Source organism: Lepidothrix coronata, unplaced genomic scaffold (assembly GCF_001604755.1).
Source record: "Lepidothrix coronata isolate B3197 unplaced genomic scaffold, Lepidothrix_coronata-1.0 Scaffold233, whole genome shotgun sequence".
NCBI lineage: Eukaryota > Metazoa > Chordata > Aves > Passeriformes > Pipridae > Lepidothrix > Lepidothrix coronata.
This window is the reverse complement of record NW_016690413.1, coordinates 241,693-259,637: the sequence shown is the minus strand read 5'-3', so window position 1 is coordinate 259,637 and position 17,945 is coordinate 241,693. Positions and strand designations below refer to the sequence as shown.

The window sequence follows — 17,945 nt, the reverse complement described above, 5'->3', positions numbered from 1 at the left end:
AGCTTTAGACAGGAGGAGGCAGCCCATTCCTGATTGCTGCAAGCAGCAATGCTGTCAAAACAGAGCAGTTTGTTAAACTGCTCACGTCCTTCTAGAGAGGGAAAAATAAATCCTTGACCAGCAAGGCCCTGCTGAGCACTCCCACTCCCTCCTGCTCTCTGCACAGCTCTGCCTGTGGCTGTGGGCACCAGGGCAGCCCTGCCAGACCTGGAAAGCTGCTGGCACAGCTCCACCACGGCAGCACCTGCTGCAGTTCTGGGGAAAGCTTTCTCTTGTAGGTGGAGACAGAACAGACACAATGAGAAGCCAGAACCATTAAGCACAAATAAAATTGTGCTTAAGGCCTTTCCACATCTCTCAGACCCGAGGCAGGCAGGGCAGAGCCCTTCAGTGCCAATGGCAGTGCCCAGCCCCTCTGGGGCTGTTTTCCAAGATCCTCTTGCCAAAGACTGCCAAGAACAGTTTGTTTTGCCCGATTCCCCAGTCAGAACACATGACTACGGTCTGTTCCCTATCATTGCCTCCAATCCTGCCCTGGGAATGCTGGTCTAGTGCAAGCTCACCATTCCCTCTCTCCCTGTGCCATGGCACACTCCCATCACCTGTCTGGGGGAGCCGCTGAGGCTGCTGGGCTTCAGCTTCTATTACTGATAAGTTCAGATGTCACTGATTTTCATTATATACGCTCCAGAAGATGAGCACAAGGGCTGATCTCATGCTGATGAAAATATTTCCAGCTGAAACACTGAGCTGTTGTAGCTCCAGCTCCACGCTGACAAGCAGCACATTGTCATTACCATTCAGCAAAACCAGCTGCACAAGCTGCCCCGTGTCTGTGTCCTTCCTTTTGCATCAGATTTGCCAGAGCCCCCAAATTGAAATATGAACATTGAGCTGACAAATATTGGTTGACATCAGCAAATTACATGGATAATAATGGCTTATCCCTTCTTGCAGTGATGGCATATTTAAAGGAAAGCCTGGAAGGAACATTCCTTACCTTGACTCCATGAATCAGGCCATTCATCAGGAACGTGTGCTGAGGAAAAGTCTGGTGTAACACCTGGGGGAAAAGAAACCAAAACCTAAAGGCAAATGTCAGAGCTGGCAACTGTGGCAAAATTTCCTTAAGCACCTGACAGCCAAGAGGCCTGGAAGGGAACAATCCAGGGAAAAGGGGAAATACCCTACAAACCATGCCTCTATGTGAGGAGCTCTGGCTGCCCTCTCCAGCACAGGCAATCCCTGTCCTTAACACTTTACAGGTCTATAAATTGTTCCAGCATGTTTGGGTGAGGCTAAGAGAGCCTGATATGCGCCTTAATCCATCCATACCCCACCCGAGTCCCCTCTGGTTTTACTTCACATCACCACATCACCTCTCTGTAGTTCTCTTTGTGCTGTCTGTAGGTTCGATTCACATTTTATATTGCCAGGCTAATACTGTGTCTAAATGTTTCTGCACAACCAAAGACTCCTTTTCCACAGTTCCCCATGGAAAGGCATGTGCTGAGACCTCAGGAGCCCAAGGAGAGTTCCCAAGGCAGTGCTGTCCCAAGGAGACGTGCTCACCGTCAGCATCGGTGTGGTCAGCAGCCCCCAGGCAAAGAACTCCAGGAAAATCACCACCACAGCGTGGTACACGCTGGGGTCCCCAATCCCCTGTCGCTGCAAAACAGAGCACCTTAAGTCAAAAACCTTTCAGCGGCCACGTCCTCCCCGGAAGGAGCATCTCAGAGAGCTCACACGGGGGTCTGAGAGCGAGAGACACAGTCCTGCTGAAACGCTGTTTCTGTTCACAGACCCCCCAAAACACCTCCCGCACACAGCTCAGGCTGCTCGAACCCACCCCCAGCACCATGGGGGGGATTCCTGGCCCGCACTGGAACGGGAGCGCACCGGGGACGCGGCACAAAGCCCCCCTTCCCCCCCGGCATCACCGAGGCCGGGAAACCCCCCAGGCCCACTGGGGCGGGACCCCGGCTCGGGCACCCGGAGGGGGGGCAGCAGGAGGGTCCCCTCGCCCCGGGCCCCTCCGCCCCCCGGCCCCCCGCTCACGCCGGCCCCGTCCCGGATCACGATCTTCTTGGCCAGCAGGACGCTGCGGTTGAGCCGCTTCTTCTTCTTCTTCTCGCCGGTCATGGCGCCGCCGGGCCGCAGCCGATCGCCGGCCGCCGCGGCTGCCCCATCCTCCCTGCGGCGGGCCGGGCCGAGCCGGGCTGAGCCCGGGCCCGGAGCCGGAACTGGACCGGCACCGGCACCGGGCGGGGAGCGCCGGGCCCCCGGGGCTGCGGGCGGGGGGGCGGGTCCGTGCGCAGGCCCCGCCCCCGGCCCGGAAACCAGCACTTCCGGGGCGCCAATTCTCGCGCTCCATTGGCTGCTCCGCCTCTTCCTTATCGGCCACACTGGTCTGTGATTGGATGAGAGGGGCCCTCCAGCCTTTCCCGCTGTCCTGGGTGAGGCCGTGACGTCACGGACGGTCCCGGTCCCGGTGCGGGTCCCGGTCCCAGTCCCAGTCCCAGTCCCAGTCTGGGTCCCGGTCCCCCACGGCCGCGGGGGCACCGGGAATGGGCGGGGGTACTGTTAGCGATCCGGTGCTCGAGGGCGCCTTCGGGAGGCTGGCTAGAGCGGCCGAGGCCCCGTCCCCGCGTTACCGACGCCTGGCCCGGGCCGGGCGGATCGAGCGGGGACACGCGGCTGCCCCGGGGCTGGCGGTACCGGAGGCGGCGGAAGGACCGTCGCTGCGCCCCCGCGGCCCCGCTCGGTGCCGGGCTGGTGGCTCCGTTATCCCACCGGCATCCCGGGGGTGGTGACAGCCGAGCGCCCCCCGGGACGGCCCCGTCCCGTCCCCTGGGCCCGGTGCCGCGGGAGCTGAGCAGGGGCAGCCGGTTCCGGGGGAGCAGCTCCCGCCCCGGTACCGCCCGGGCTCGGGGAGCGCGTGATCCCGTTAATCCGGAGAGCGCGTGGTGCTCGTTCCCTCGTGCGGGTCGGACAAGGTTGACTGGGCAGAGTTTAGACCAGTTTTATCCGCGCCAGGGCCCCTCTGCTCGCCCCCATCCCCGCTCAGGTGGTCGCCCCGGGCAGCGGACGCACCCGGCTGTGGTCGGGGGGCCACCGGGGGAGCCTGGAGATGTCTCACCATGGGGCAGCGAGAGGCTGCGGGGCTGTCACACACCCGTGGAGGGCCGGAGGCTGCGATCCAGCCTTTGTCCATCCAGCCTTTGTCCATCGTGGGTTTACTTTAAGTAGGGATTAAAAGCAGCCGGGGCAAAGCCCTTGAGGTGGAGGGAACTCTAGAGCCTGAGCCTGGCTGCAAGTGAGATGAGAGTAATCCCCCGACTTCCCTCCCGGGAGCGGCTCCATCTCCTCAGGGCTGCTGTGCTGTGCCCAGCTGTGCTGTCCCCACGCCACGGGGTGCCCGCAGTCCCCAGAGTGCTCTGCACTTGGCATCGGGTAAAACGCCCGTAACCTCCACAGGGACACGGTGCCTTCCCTCGGCTTGACCCCCAGCCCCCGGGAATGTGCACCCAGAGCACCAGGGCTGGGGAGGGACCTGAGTCCCCTCCTGGGCCCTGCTGGAGCCGCTGCGAGAGCACAGAGGAGCCTGACTTGTTCCAGTGCTCTGCAGCATCTTAAAACCAAGGAGGGAACGGAGAGCAGGGAAGTGGTTCCCAAAATGGCAACAGCAGATGCAATTCTATTACCTTGATTTATTGATCCCACTTCGAGCAATTACTGGCTCTTACCCCATCACCTTCCAGGGAGCAGGAGACAGTGAGGAGCAGAGACAAAGGCGACTGCATCGCCAGGGCACGGCCTGCCCCCGGGGAGGCTCCGGTTTTGTTTGTGCCGGTCTGTGCGGGGCTGGGAGGGGGGCGCCGGGGGGAGCGGCCGCAGCGGCATCTACTCCGGGCCCCCTCTCACTTCTAGACCCAACCAACCTCGGGGCCCCTTAACTGCTTGAAAAATGCCACAGCCCCAGGGCAAGAAGAAGGGCGAGTGGCTCCACTGAGGTCAGAAAGTCCCTTTAAGGGTTTTGGGGTTTTTTCCCTGCTTGCTGCAGTTACAGACAGAAAGGCAAGCAAATGATTGTGCTTTTTACTACCTGAGCCCTCCAGACAGATATAAACAAATGGGAGCCAGTTCCAGCTTTGGAGGCAGATGAAATCAGAGCGAATGAGACCAGTGGGCTGGGAGGCACAGAAATAGGGCAGCCTGGTTGTGCAGTGAAGCCCGGCCAAACCCCTCCTCCCCCCGGCCAGCCCTGGGCTCTTGCAGCGCTTTTCGGGAATGCAGAGGTGGAAAGAGCAGAAAACGCCCCCGCTGTGGATGAAGGCAGCGCCGGGCGCTGCTTGCCCGTTTCCCTCCAGCTAATGCAAAGCGCAAGTGGGCAACAGCCTGTGCTCGGCCGCGGGCCACGGACAGCGGGTTTGGAGCAGGATGGAGGGCAGAGCGTGGGTGGCTCCGGCCCCACGGGTCGTGTTTGCGGGGCCAGCTCAGGCGTGGGGTGGAGCTGTGGGCCTGGGGGATGCTCGGGTGGGCGGGGATGCTGGGAGGGACGGGGATGCTCTGGCGGCCGCGGGTCCAGCGCGGCGGGGGGAGCCGGGGGCGGGGGATGCGGGGCCGGGCGGGCGGCGGAGCGCTCACACCATGACATCAGCGCGGCGCGGCCCCGGGGGAGCGGGCGGGGGGCGGGAGCCGGCGCGGCGGCGGAGCGGAGCGGCGGAGCGGAGCGGAGCGCGGCCCCGGGCATGCTCCCAGAGCCCAAGTATGACCGCTTCCGCGACGAGCCTCTGACCGTCCCCATGCCGTCGCCGGCCCCCGGGCCCTGCCCCGCGGCGGGCGAGGAGCCCGAGCACGGCACCACCTTCTGCGCGCTGCTGCCGCGGATGCCGCAGTGGAAGTTCCCCGGCTCCGGCGGCTTCCTCGGCCGCGGCCCTACCGGCGCCGCCCGGGACCCCCCCGCCCCGGCGGGGCCCCCCTCGGGGCTGGCCGCCGTCCTGGGCGCCTGCGATCCGCTCTGCGCCGCGCCCTGCGCGCTGCCGGCCGGCGGGCGGGCCCGGGGGGCGGCGGGGAGGGCGCGGGGGGCGGTGGCGGCGGCGGGGGCCCGGCCCGACGGGGACGAATGGAGTCGCAAGGGCAGCTTCATCCGCAAACCGGCGCAGGGCTGGCTGCACCCCGACGAGCGGGTGCTGGGGCCCGGCGTCTCCTACATCGTCCGGGTAAGTCCCGCCGGAGCCCGGCGGCGCGGGAAGTCGCGGAGACCCCGGCCCCGCGCGTGTGCGGGACTCGGCGGGTCCGGCCGCTCCTCCTGACGGCTGCGGGCAGAGCCCCCGATCGAGCCCTACCCGTGGCTGCCCCGAGGCAGCCGCCCCTGACACACGCAGGTCCCGGGATGGGGCTGGGGGCCGGGGGCCGGGGGCTTTCCGGGTCGGGCAACCTGCCTCGGGACCCTGCCACAGTGAACCCCTACAAGGCATCACAAGCTGTAGCACACAGATGAGTTTGTGGGGTCTCAGCATGGGGTCTGGGCATGTGATGGGGCTTTTTGGGGCAGGGGATGAAAGGCCGCTCTGTGAGCCCTGGAGCTGGTGTGGAAGGAGCCCTTCTCACTGACACCCAGTCTCTCTCCCCTCCACTGCCTGCCCTGGGCTGCTCTGACCATGCACCCCCCGCAGTACATGGGGTGCATTGAAGTGCTGCGCTCCATGAGGTCCCTCGACTTCAACACCCGGACACAGGTCACCAGGTACGGCCCCACAGCCCCACTCTCCCATCCCCCAGTGCCACCCAAAGCCCCTGGTGGGCCTGGGTGCTCCCCCTCCCCAGGGCCCTGTGGAGAGACAGATGTGGGTCTGGGGGAGCCCTGCCCCACAGGACCCACCCTGCATGCAGGGACACAGATGAAGGGCACTGCCATAGATCAATGGGTGGAAAGAGGAGAAGGGAGGTGGCCCCTGCCAGGATTACGTACTGCAGGCCATGACGTGGGGCAGCACTGCCAGGAGGCTGCAGCACCTGAGGCTGTGGGGGTCAAGCCTCCAGAGCCCACAGAGCCATGCGTGTGGGGGGAGGCAGCTGGGAAAAGCCAGGGGTCTGGAGCAGTGACCAGACCGGGGGCTGTCCACTGCAGGGAAGCCATCAACAGACTGTATGAGGCAGTGCCAGGTGTGAAGGGCATCTGGAAGAAGAAGGTAAGTTTCCACTCAGCTTGTCCCTCCCTGGGGCAAGCTGAGGCTGTGGGACAGGGCACTGAGGGTGCCTGCCCAGTGTGTGGGTCTGGGGTCTCTTGGGGCACCCCTCTTTTTCTCATTCACCCCAGGAAGCCTGGTCCTGATGGGCTGCGTCACCCCCACCGTCTTGTCCCCTATCAGGCTCCTAACAAAGCCCTGTTCTCCATCCTGGGCAAGAGCAACCTGCGCTTTGCTGGCATGAGCATCGCTGTCAACATCTCCGTTGATGGGCTGAACCTCATGATCCCCACCACACGCCAGGTGACAGTGTTCCTGGGCACATGGTCCTGCTGCCTCCCAGCCTGTGAGCTGGGGGCTGGTGGCCCCTGTGCTAATGCCCCCCCGGGCCATGTCGCCCACACAGATCATCGCTAACCACCACATGCAGTCCATCTCCTTCGCCTCCGGTGGGGACCTGGTGAGGCACACATACCTCAGCACTCCCCTGGCTGCAGCCCCCCAGGGCGCTGGGGACAGAGGCTGCCTGTCCCATGGCTGAGCCAAGTGCAGGGCAGCCTGGCCCTGGGTCAGGATGTGGGGCTGGGGCCGAAATGTCCCCTCTCCCCAGCGCCCCCAGCCCCACTCCCCATGCAGCAGCAGGACATGGGCCCTGAGCTCCCTCTGTGCCCCCAGGACACCACGGACTATGTCGCCTACGTTGCCAAGGACCCCATCAACCAGAGAGGTGACTCTGGCCCCCACACCCGGGAGCTTTGTGGAGGAGGAGGGATGCATTGGGGGGTGAAGGCTGGAGAAGGAGATCCCTTGTGGGGAGCATGAAGAGGGGCTCAGGGGGGCCCAGAGGGGCAATAGGAGTGTGAGGGAACCACTCAAGCCTGTCTGTCTGCAGCCTGCCACATCCTGGAGTGCTGTGAGGGGCTGGCACAGAGCGTCATCAGCACAGTGGGACAGGCCTTTGAGCTGCGCTTCAAGCAGTATCTGCACAGCCCCCCCAAGGTGGTGATACCCCCAGACAGGTATGGGGGATGAGGGGCCCTGCTACAGCCCCTGTTCCGGGTACATCCCCTGGCTGGAGGTGGCTCTGGGAGCCCCTGTCGCTGCTGGATGTGGGGAGGGTCTGAACCAGGCAGAGTGTCTCCAGCTCACCGTCCCTCCTGCAGGGCACTGGGTGCTGAGGAGTCGGCCTGGGGGGAGGACGAGGAGGTAGCCGAGCACGACTACTACAACAGCATCCCAGGGAAGGAGCCCCCACTGGGGGGGCTGATTGACTCCCGGCTCCGTCACGGCACAGTCCTGGGTCACGTCCACACTCAGCCCTCCAGCTCTGTCCCCTCCAACCAGGTGAGCCCCCAGGGCCACTGCTGGCCCCGCTGTGGGGGTCCCAGGCAGGGTCTCCCCAACACCCTCACTGTCTCCTTTCCCAGGGCGGGTTTGCAGCCGGGCGAGACCCTAATGGCCAGCCGGGGCCACCCTGGGACCTGGAGAACCAGGGTGGGTACTGCTGGGGGGGGAAGCCATAAGTCGGGGGGGTCCCCATGGCTCTGCCCAGTCCTGGCCAGCAGTGATGCCCATCCTCCCAGGCCAGCCCTGCGACGGGTACCTGCAGGCGGATGGCCATTCCCTGGGGCCACGGGACTACGAGGAGCACATGTACGTGAACACGCAGAGCCTGGACGCCTGGGAGCCAGAGGCAGCGGCTCACGGAGTGACAGAGGAGAGCCCCAGAAAGGACCTCTTTGACATGAGTAAGCCACTGCACCATGGAGGCTGGTGCTGGAGGCTGAGCTGTACTGTCAGCTGCCCAGCCCACCCGCCACAGCCCTAGAGGTGCTGGCACTGGCCAAGTCCAGAGCAGTGCCCTGCAGAGCACTGGGGGGCTGTGAGCCGGGGGCTGTGAGCCAGGGCCTGTCCTCACCACACCCTAGCCCTGCCTTGTGCCCCAGGGGTGACACCCTGCACCCCCTGGCTCCTGCAGGGCCTTTCGAGGATGCCCTGAAGCTCCATGAGTGCCTTGCAGGGGGCGGCACCAGCCCCCCCATCGAGGACCAGTGGCCGAGCCCCCCCACACGGAAGGCCCCCATTGCCCCCACGGAGGAGCAGCTTCGGCGGGAGCCCTGGTACCACGGGAAGATGAGCCGACGGGATGCTGAGAGGCTCCTGCAGATGGACGGGGACTTCCTGGTGCGGGACAGTCTCACCAACCCGGGGCAGTACGTCCTGACCGGCATGCACAGCGGGCAGCCCAAGCATCTTCTGCTGGTGGACCCTGAGGGAGTGGTGAGGGCAGGGCACAGGGGTGAGGGCAGGGCCCAGGGTGGGTGATTGGGACCGGGGTAGGGGCAGGGCACGGGGTGGGTGGTGTGGAACACGGACTGCAGGTGTGGTCAGGCACAGGGGTTGCAAGGGGATGCTGAGTGCAAGGCAGGTCTCCTGAGTTCAGGACCACTGTGCCCCAACCCCAGGTAAGGACCAAGGATGTGCTGTTTGAGAGCATCAGCCACCTCATCAGCCACCACCGGCAGAACGAGCAGCCCATTGTGGCAGCGGAGAGCGAGCTGCACCTCCGCCAGGTTGTACAGAGGAAGCAGTGACGCCGGGGATACGTCCCTGATCTTCTCCCCTGGCACTGGACTCGCCTAAGCCCTGGGGCAAAGCTGCAGTCCCTCTGTGCTGCCCTCCCCCGGTTGTGCCTGGCCTCTGGAGTCTGGGGTCAGGCTCCCCATCTTCCTCCCCAGAGGAGTCTTGCAGTCCCTGGCCCTGAGTCCCCCCCGGCTGCTGCCTACCTCCATCAGCCACACGGAGTCCCTTGCCCAGCCAGACAAAAAGACATTTAATTCCACGTGTGCAGGCGAAACACTGTCAGGGTGGGAACTGGTGGGCAGCCTCAGCAGGAGGAACGGAGCCTGAACCCATCTTTGGCAGGGCTGCCCCTGCTTGTCCCAGCACTGGGACGAGGGCTGGTGGGAATCATTGTAGCCTCCGGCTTGGCTCTACCTGTGGGGCCAGGCACAAACATCCCCTGGAAGCAGGCTGAGCTGCTGGCACTGCCTTGGAGGGCTGGGGCTGCTGGGGAGCAGAGATATCCCATGGTCCATGGAGACCCCCTGGCTGCTTGGGGCTTTGGCAGGTTTTTATGTCACACACAGCCCCTTCCCCCCTGTACCTGGTGCTCGGTGGGAGTTCGTGGTTTGGAATGCATTTGTAACTAAACCTGGAAATGAGCAAGGCACTCAGGTGGTTCGTGCCACCCCCGGGCATGGTGCTGGGACAGGTCTCCATCACCACCAGTGCCTGCCTGGTCCCACCTTGGCTGACCTGTCCTGTCCAGTCACATCTCTCTCTGCCCCCCTGGGTCACCCTGTCCCCCGTGGATCACCCACTGTCCCCCTGGCTTCGGAGTGGGCTTTGGCACCCCGGGCTGGTCCTGCACTGCATTCTCCTCCTTGCAGCTGGCGGCTCCCTGCCCTGCTGGCTCCCCTCCTGCCTCCGCCTGGGGCAGCACGTGGCTGCCCACCTCTGGGCCTCCTACCACGGCCAGGCCAGCTCCAAGTGGCACAGAGCCAAGCTGTCACCCACTGGTTAATGTGGCAGCCAGTGGAGCAAGAGTCCCGGGTGGGCTCACTGCAGGTCCTGTGCTCCAGGTGGGCAGCAGCCACCTGGTGGGTCCAGCACCACTCCCAGCAGCTGGTGGCCTGTCCTGGCTCTGCCCTGTGTGCCTGGTGCTGCCACGGGCACCCACCTTGGGGAGCAGGGTCACCCCAGCACCCTCAGCCCCTTGCTGAGGGAACAGCCCTCACCAGACAAGGCAGCCATGCTGGCCAGTTTTGGCTGAGCCAATGAATAAAATAAGCCCCTAAATAAAGCCCAGTAATGAATGCGTAATTTTCCATTGATAGTTGGATTCTGCGGGGACGTGGCGCTTCTATCTCAGCTACTATTTTTTGTCATATGGTGATGCATCTGCAAAGATAATTGCACTGTTCCCTCAATAGAAGGGCAGGAAAAGGCAGTGAGGGTCCCAGCTCTCTTCTTTTGCTGCTGGAGAACAAGCCCATGTGGTTCACTGGCTGCCGCTGGCACTGCCTGGCCCAGCAGACCCGGGGATGCTGCCCTGAAGGAATGAAGGTCTAGGAGGGGGTTTGTTTTAGGGGTTTAACCACTTTGGTTGAGGGTGGGGTGTGGTGCTCGTGGGTGCAGGTGGCTCTGTGACCCCCACAGCTGGGTTGTAGGGCTGCTGCTTCTTCAGCCTGTGTGATGATGGGGAGGCTGAGCTATTTTGGGAAGGTTTGGAAGCCACAGAAGAGCGGCTGAAGAGGGATGTGGCCTCCTTGCTCTCCCAGGACCTTGGGGATCTCAACGACCAACGGTCTCTCCACCTGTCTCAAATGTGCCAGCAACAGACACTCCTTGGTTTGGTTTTCCAGAGCGTCCTGGCACAAGCCCCTTCCCACAGAAGGACTCTCTCCTTCCCGGCTTCCAGCAGGTGGTAGCACACTGCCGGCTCCACCGGCTCGGTCCCCAGCCCTGCCAGTCCGCAGTCAGGCAGCTCCCAGCACTCTGCTCCCCTCCGTGCCCCACAGGCACTGGCCTCGAGTCGCGCAGGCAGAGCTCGCCCAGCTCCAGCGCTCTTTGTTATCTCAAGGGAACTCAACCATTTCTGCACCTTGTTTACCCACCGGTTTGCAGGGTGGAGGAAAAGCAAACATCGGCCTTTTGTTCACCAGCCGCCCCTTCCGTGAGCCTCATCCTCCTCCTGCGGACTCCATCTGCCCTCCCCCCCACAACAGGACCCGGCTCAGCACCCTGCAGTGCAGAGCCCAGGGTCCAGCAAGAATAACAAGGTCCCCCTTTCCTGCTGCTGTCCCCGAAACATCCCAGCCCTCGGTCTGCCTGGGCACAGCTGAATGCTTCTTTTTACCGTCTCCAAGTGGGAATGCAGAGGGAACCGAGACCTCCCTCAGCAGCCCCTGTGGAAGGCGCTCATCGCTCCAGGCTCTCCTTCCTGGCCATCATTGCCAGCCCTGCACCGCTGTGGAATGATGGTGCTTCCCGGCGGCCACACGGTATCCACAGGGGAGCAGCCAGAAAGGAACAGCTGCTGGCCCCTTCCGTGCCACTGTCCTGCTCGGTGCATCCCTGTCCCCAAGGCTGTAAATCCCCGCGGGATTGGGGCTGGGGCTGATCACCTGGTTGAGTCTCCCATTCCCACTTCAGCACCGGGGCTTGCAGTGATGCTCCGTGGATCCTCCTGACGTCTTGCCCCAGTGTCCCCAGCTACAACCGCATTCCTCCAGGGACCGGTGGGCTGTGTGACACAGGGGCCTGTGACATGTGGCGCTGCCCCCCCGCTCCTCCAGCGCGATATTAAGCCACTCAATGCTTTCGGCAACCCCTCAGCCTCGAGCCGCTGCTGGTTTCGTTCAGTGCTTTGAGCCCAAGAGCTCGGAGCGGGAGACAACTGCTCCCAGAGGAGAACGACGGCCTCGGCCCCGGTCCCGGGCACGCTTCGGACCGGGGGCGCCGCGGGGGAGCACGGAGCGACGCCGTCGGGATTCTGCTCCCGGCCCCATCCCAACCCCGACACTCCCGTGGGCGGACGGCCAGGTGTCCTGGGGTCGGGGGACATCAGCATCCCGGGGCTCGGTCCCGATCCTGGTCTCGGTCCAGCCAGGAGCGGCGCGCGAAAATGTGGGGGCGCCGCACTCGGAGGATTACGGCGGCGGCGCGGACGGGAGCGGAGCCGCCGCCGCCGCCGCTCTATAAAAGCGCGTCCGCGCCCGCCCCGCCCGGGCTGCGGTGGCGGCGGCGGCTCCGATCCAGGTGCGGCGGTTCCCGGCAACGTCCCGCTCGCGACGGCGCCGGTCGGTCAGTCAGTCGGTCGGTCGGTCCAGGCGTCGGGTCGCTTCGCGTCTGTCCCGTCCCATCGCATCGCTCGGCGCCGCCGGGTCCCCGTTCCCCGGGTCTCCGACCCCCGCTCTGCGCGGTCGGTTTCTTCCCACTCCTTCCCGGGTTGGCGGGTTTCCGTGTTCCTCGACGCGGCCAGTTACTTCCCGTCCTTGTCCCGTTCCCCCGGGCTGCCGGGTCCGGTTCTCTCGCTGCCGCTGCTCGCTGCCGGGGCTGCCGGCTCCATCCTGCCCCTGCCGGTGCCCGGCCCCCGGTGACAGCGTTGCCCCTCGGGTCTCTTGCAGCCCCACACCTGGCAGCAAGATGTGGCTTCTGGAGCGGCTGCGGGGGGTGGCGGAGAACGGTGGATCTCGGGGAGCGGGGCCGGAAGAATCCCCGCGGGGGTCCCGCTACAGCAACGTCCTCACCCCCGACAAGATCCCCGACTTCTTCATCCCGCCCAAGCTGAGCGCGACGCCCGCGGAGGCCGAGGGCTCCGAGCTCCCCGCAGCGGCTGCCTTGGGCTCCTCAGTCTCAGAGCAGGACCTGGCCGGGCGCAAGCCCCCGCGCAGTCCCCGCCCGTCCAGCCGGTCCCGGTCCCGGGCGGCCGGCCGGCACATCATCCAGATCGAGACCGCCGAGGACTGGACGGCCGAGGGGAGCTGCGGCACCAACGTAGACCCGCAGGCACAGACGGCCATGTCGCTGCCCTATGTGCCCAAGGCACAGACCTCCTACGGCTTTGCCACGCTGATGGAGAGCCCCCACACGCGGCGCAAAGAGTCGCTCTTCCACAGCGAGCACAGTAGCCTCTGCCCCTCGCCCGTCACCTCTCCCAGCGCCCAGCGCAGAGCCAAGCTCAACGGCGAGAGCAGCCCCCGGGGACCTGCCGACCTGGGCGCAGCCCTCATGCACCCTGGCCGCTACTTCAGCGGCGGTGAGAGCGACACGTGCTCCTCAGCCGAATCCTCGCCCTTTGGCTCCCCACTGCTCTCCCGCTCCGTCTCCCTGCTGAAGCTTTTCAGCCAGGAGAGCCAGTCCAAGGTCATCAAGCTGAAGCAGTCGGTGGCCCGCAACAGCTCACTGTCTACCGACGACAGCTCAGCCGACACCAGCCCCAGCGCTCAGCGCCGAGCCAGGAGCACCCCGGCCGGAGCACAGCCGCCCACAGCCCTGCTGCCCCTGGACCTGCCGCCGGGCCGGGACCGGGAGCACAGCCTGCGGCTGAGCCGGGGTGGGAGCCTGCGCCTGGCTGCCGAGTATGACCCCTCCAACGCCCGGCTGCGCGTGCGCCTCGTCTCTGCCGAGGACCTCTATGATGCCCTCGTCGACCTGCGCAGCATCAACTGCTGCGTCTCGCTGTGCCTCAACCCTGGGAAGCTGCAGAAGCAGCGCAGCACCATTGTCAAGAACAGCCGCAACCCCATCTTCAACGAGGACTTCTTCTTCGATGGGCTGGGCCCCGGCCATGCCAGGAAGATGTCCCTGAAGCTCAAGGTGGTCAACAAGGGCAGCAGCCTTAAGCGGGACACGCTGCTGGGGGAGAAGGAGCTGCCTCTCACCGCCCTCCTGTCCTGCTTGTAGGTGCCTGCTGGCAGCCCTGGAGGGAGCCCACTCACCTGTGGGGCTGGGGTGAGGGGGGTAGGCTGGCTCTGTCCCCAGTCCCGCTGGAGGAGGGTTTAGAAGGGCCCCCTGAGGAGGGACAGGGCTGTGGCAGAGCATGGGGATCCCCAGAAACAATGCTGCTGTGGGGCTCTGCCAGCACCAGCCCTCCTGTGACAGGGCAGGAAGGGCTGGCAGCCACAGCCTCTGCCCCAGCTTCCCCCCCAGCTCCTGCCTGGGGCTGCATCTCCTGGAGCCCAGCAGGAAGTGGGGAGCCTCCAGTCCAGTCCCCACCAGGAATGATGGAAACACCTGGTGGCCTCTTCTCTCCCTGTGCCTGTGGTCTCCAGCTGGCTGCCACTTAAGTTGGAGGTGGGTAGATCTCTGTAGCACACTTATTGCCACCTCCCAAAGCCCCAGCTCCTGGAGTCAGGTGACAGCATTGATCTCAGTTTTAATTTAAAAGACAAGTTTCTAGTCTTGGAATCCGCAAAGAAAATACTGCAGAGGTGAGCTGAGAGTGGGCCAAGGGCAGTCACCCTGGGGGAGGAGTCAGGTTTGTGGCTTTTGAGCCTTTCCTGGACTCCTCCCAGCCCTGCAGGGCTGCAGAGATGCACAAGTCAGCTTGGTCTGACACCTGCAGCCTCCTGGGCCACCCTTCGTGCCCACCCCAGCACTGTCCACCACTGCTGACCCCTGTGGAAAACTGCTCATGGAGCTTCAGGGGCTTTGGGTTTGCACAAATCCAGGAGACTGCCTGTGCCTGTCCTCTGCCCGCAGGAGGGAGATGCCAGGGGCTGGCATCCCTCTCCCTGGGCACACAGGTGGTCCCAGTCAGTGTCCCAGAAGATGTGCTTGCTGACAAAGGCTGAGGTGACAGGAGTAGCCCTCCCTGAGTGCTGGGACCATCCCAGATGAGGCTGGGCAGGGGGGCAGGCTGAGGCTCCACAACCCTCTGCCCTCCCTTGCCCTGTGGGCTTAGAGTTTTGCGAGTGGCTGCACCCACTGGGCAGGAGGGGTGTGCCCTGTGAGGCCACCAGGCTCCTGTGCCCAGAACGATCTGGCTCCCCAAAGGGACTGGTCTGGCTCTCAGTTTCTCTTTGGGAGGGAACGAGGTACTCCCAACCCTTCCCATCCTACCCTGCCATCCTGGCTAACTGGCCCGAGACAGTGGGAGCAGGGAAGATGCCAGCTGGGGCATTTTTGTGGGTAGATAAAATCCGCTGCGTTGTTGTTTGGTGTGGTGTCACCCATCGTGTCGGGCTCTGCATGTTTCTGTGCGGGGAGCAGGATTCGCAGCGCTCCCATCCCCTGTTGCAACATGTGTGGACACACATGCACACACGTGTCCCTCTGTGTTAACCTCTGTGTTGGCAGTAGATGTTCCTTCCTTGTCCTTTGCAGCAGATGGCAGATCTCAGTGTTGGCTATTTATATCTGAGGCTGATCTTTTGCAGTGTTTCACTTTTGTCTGTAAATACGTTTCAGGTATGCGAGGCATGGTTCTGATCGCACCGTGTTTGCATGTCGGGGGAATTTGGGATTTTGGGTGATCGTGGCTGTTTGTTGAGCTTGTGGCTGAAAACAAACCATGCAGGACATAAGGAGCAGACACGTCCCTCCTTCACAGAAAGTTTCCCACCTGAGCCTTCCCAACACTCCCCAAGATGATCCTCGGCCCCCAGGTACCCAGGCTCATCCTGGGGGCAGATGGGGACTCTGCGGAAGGTGGGACAGGGAGATAGGCCACAACCCTGGGTGCAGGGTGAACATCCTGCCCCTGAGCAGATCTGGGGCAGGAAGGGGACCCTGCCCAGCTGGCTGCTGCCTGACAGACCCCTACACGCCCCACCAGTAGCTTGTGCTCCCTGGGGTGCTGTGCCTGTGAGGGGTTGGGGGGACCTGGATGCTGCTGGCGGGGGTGGACCCAGCAGGCTGCAAGGGGAGGGGGAACAAGAGCTGGGCAAAAATTCTGGTGCTCTGAGAAGTTTGAGGGGTGACACATCCCCCACAGAAGAGTTGTGTGCCTTTGGGTTAGGGAAAGGGGGATGCTGAGAGCAGAGCCCTGGGATGCTCCTTGGGTTGGGGCTGACCCTGGAGGGACATTCAAGGACCTGGGGACTGTTGTCCTGCCCCACCCATCTTATCCCAAGGCTGTCTCTCCGAAGTCAGGTGTGTGGCCATGCAATGAGCCCTGGGATGTGGTGCTGTGAGCCCTGCTCTGTGCTAGGCTGGCAGTGTGGGAGCCAGGGCTGTTGCCTGGATGGGTCTCTCCTCTGCTGGAGCTATTTTCTATTGTTCCTGCTTTGATATTTTTGTGTCTGGATTTAATGATGCATTTTTGGAGTGAAAAATATATTAATACATGAATGGAATGTTTCTTTACAGATGATTTCCTCTTTTTAGTGCAATAAAGTAATTTCTAAAACAGACACAGGTGTGGCCCTGGCTTCTGCTTTTCCCAAGGTATTCCCCATTGTCACCCCTGCTGGCTCCCTGTGCGGTGGAGGAGGGGAGTAGATCTGGGACCTCAGCAATGTCCAGACACGGGGCAGCACCGCTCTTCTGGGTGCTGCTTCCCTTTCCAAACACCTTTGCAGGGGCACAAGGTGCTTTTGAAGCTCTTCTCTGGTGCTGCTGACCAGCCATGGAGTGAGGTGTGAGTGAATCTCCTGGGGAGAAGTAGGCACATGTAGAAAGGTGCTGTTCCTGCTTGGGGGGCAGGCTCAGGCCTGTCCTGAGCCAGGGCAGTCCCCTCAGGGCTCTGGTGAGGGAGGGCCCATGAGCCCACACTCTGTGGGTATCTTTACTCTTCCTCACCTGCTTTCCCAGTCTGATCCCTGCAACCCTTCTTGGCACTGCTACTGATGAAGAAGATGACGATGGTTTTGTGCTCCCTGTCAGCAGTGTGGGCTGGAGCTCTGCCCTCGTGAGGGGCTTTGAGCTCCAGGAGACCCTCAGAGGGCTCTTTGGCACACAGCTGAGCTCAGAGCCCATGGCAGTGCAGCAGCAGCTCTTGCTGCTCTCTGAGTTTCCCAGCCCTTTTCCCCTCAAACCCAGCAACTCTTGCCTGGCAGCATTTGGGCATGAAACACAACCTGCAGGACAGGTCAGCCATGAGCGACAGGTGTCACATGAGCCACTCCCAGGGTACCCCCAGCCCAGCTGTCAGCATTCAGGTTACTCTCTTTTCTCCCCATCTGTCACTTCCAATTCTGCTTTTAGCCAGATGCTACTGAAGAAAACAGGAATGTTTGTCTATTACCTAAATGCCACTTTTCTAATTTCCACCATTCCGATAATTTGACATTTTTGGTAGCTATAGAGGCTGGGTGGGAACAGATCTACTCTCTCTCCTCTGGCCCCCACAGAGGTGGAGAAAGAAGCTTGGCAGGTGTCAATAATTTAAGTAGTGCTTTTTCTAGAGGTGCAAAGCTGCAGCAGTTAGTAACAAAATGAGGCTGATTGAGTTAGTCTGAACAAGAGTGGATGGGGTCAGCCCAAGCACACAAAAATCGCTGGAAAGTGTTCAACATTCAAAGTGCTGGAAGCAGCCAGAGGGGTGGAGAGGGGTGTCTTGTGGGGGAAGATTTAACTCTGAATTTATAATTGAGTCACTGTGGGAAGAAAATGTGGCTGCTTTACTGGACTTGGGAGGGTTGGGTCATGCTGAGAGGAGCCTCTGAGCTGGAAGCTGGTGGGGGGGGAGCAGGGATATGTCCCCACTCCACAACGGAGCCCCTTGGATCAGGGGATGCCCAGGTAAAGCACAGCCATTGGAGGCTGCCAGGTGAGAGCCTGAGCCCAAGAGCAGCTCTGTCTGTCGCTGCCGACACCAAGGGATGTCTGAGCCCCGGGATTCCTCTGGCCAGAGGTTCTCAGGCTGCTGCAGTTGCAGTGCACATTTGGGTGGCCAAATCCATGCAGGAAATTGAGGCAGAGCAGGGGAGATGGGGGAGATGGTCGGATGTGGAGGAGCCGGTGGCAGCCACTGCCCCCTTTGCCTTTATCTCTGGAGTGAGGCTCACCTGGAGAGGCACACACAGGCTTTGGCTATTTTTAGTCCTGTGTTCCCACAGTGCAGAGGAGTCAACTTCTGAGAAAATTGCCTGGAGCTCATTTAGCCATGGCGTGATGGCTGGCGAGGGAGGGAGAGGGCAAATTAGAGGCTCAATCTCATCTGGGGCGTGAGGCAGGGCCAAGGCTCCCCGGGAGGGTTCTACAGTAAGGAGGCCAGCAAGGCTGACCCTGCTGGGGGACACCCTG

At 62.8% G+C, this 17,945-nt stretch overlaps 4 protein-coding genes across 5 annotated transcripts in view; 3 read left to right on the top strand and 1 right to left on the bottom strand.

Moving 5' to 3' along the window:
* Positions 1-2,194, bottom strand: part of LOC108506887 (hippocampus abundant transcript 1 protein-like) — an 8,399-nt gene extending 6,205 nt beyond the window's left edge. Inside the window, exons 1-3 of the mRNA XM_017834325.1 lie at positions 2,059-2,194; positions 1,573-1,668; positions 956-1,063 (exon numbers count right to left, since the gene is read on the bottom strand). Coding sequence (XP_017689814.1) covers positions 956-1,063; positions 1,573-1,668; positions 2,059-2,142 — 288 coding nt within the window. The 5' untranslated portion in view covers positions 2,143-2,194. The remainder of the gene's footprint in view (positions 1-955; positions 1,064-1,572; positions 1,669-2,058) is intronic.
* A 2,550-nt stretch (positions 2,195-4,744) lies between these two features.
* On the top strand, positions 4,745-10,083 carry SHC2 (SHC adaptor protein 2). 2 transcript variants are annotated; one of them, XM_017834320.1, is made up of 12 exons: positions 4,745-5,222; positions 5,679-5,749; positions 6,134-6,194; positions 6,375-6,494; positions 6,598-6,651; positions 6,867-6,918; positions 7,084-7,210; positions 7,355-7,535; positions 7,619-7,685; positions 7,775-7,939; positions 8,170-8,471; positions 8,657-10,083. In XM_017834320.1, the coding sequence occupies exons 1-12, from the start codon at positions 4,752-4,754 to the stop codon at positions 8,783-8,785; spliced, it is 1,800 nt and encodes a 599-aa protein (XP_017689809.1). In that variant the 5' UTR covers positions 4,745-4,751; the 3' UTR covers positions 8,786-10,083. The 2 variants fall into 2 exon arrangements, with proteins under 2 accessions (XP_017689809.1, XP_017689810.1); XM_017834321.1 differs by having other exon boundaries at positions 8,170-8,404; positions 8,657-8,723.
* Positions 10,084-11,997: 1,914 nt separating this feature from the next.
* On the top strand, positions 11,998-16,097 carry C2CD4C (C2 calcium dependent domain containing 4C). Its single transcript, XM_017834403.1, has 2 exons — positions 11,998-12,059; positions 12,383-16,097. Exon 2 carries the CDS (start codon positions 12,402-12,404, stop codon positions 13,659-13,661), a length of 1,260 nt encoding a protein of 419 aa, XP_017689892.1. The 5' UTR covers positions 11,998-12,059; positions 12,383-12,401; the 3' UTR covers positions 13,662-16,097.
* A 1,795-nt stretch (positions 16,098-17,892) lies between these two features.
* Positions 17,893-17,945, top strand: part of MIER2 (MIER family member 2) — a 28,402-nt gene continuing 28,349 nt past the window's right edge. The window contains exon 1 of the mRNA XM_017834493.1: positions 17,893-17,903. The gene's annotated coding sequence lies outside the window, so the exon portion shown is untranslated. The remainder of the gene's footprint in view (positions 17,904-17,945) is intronic.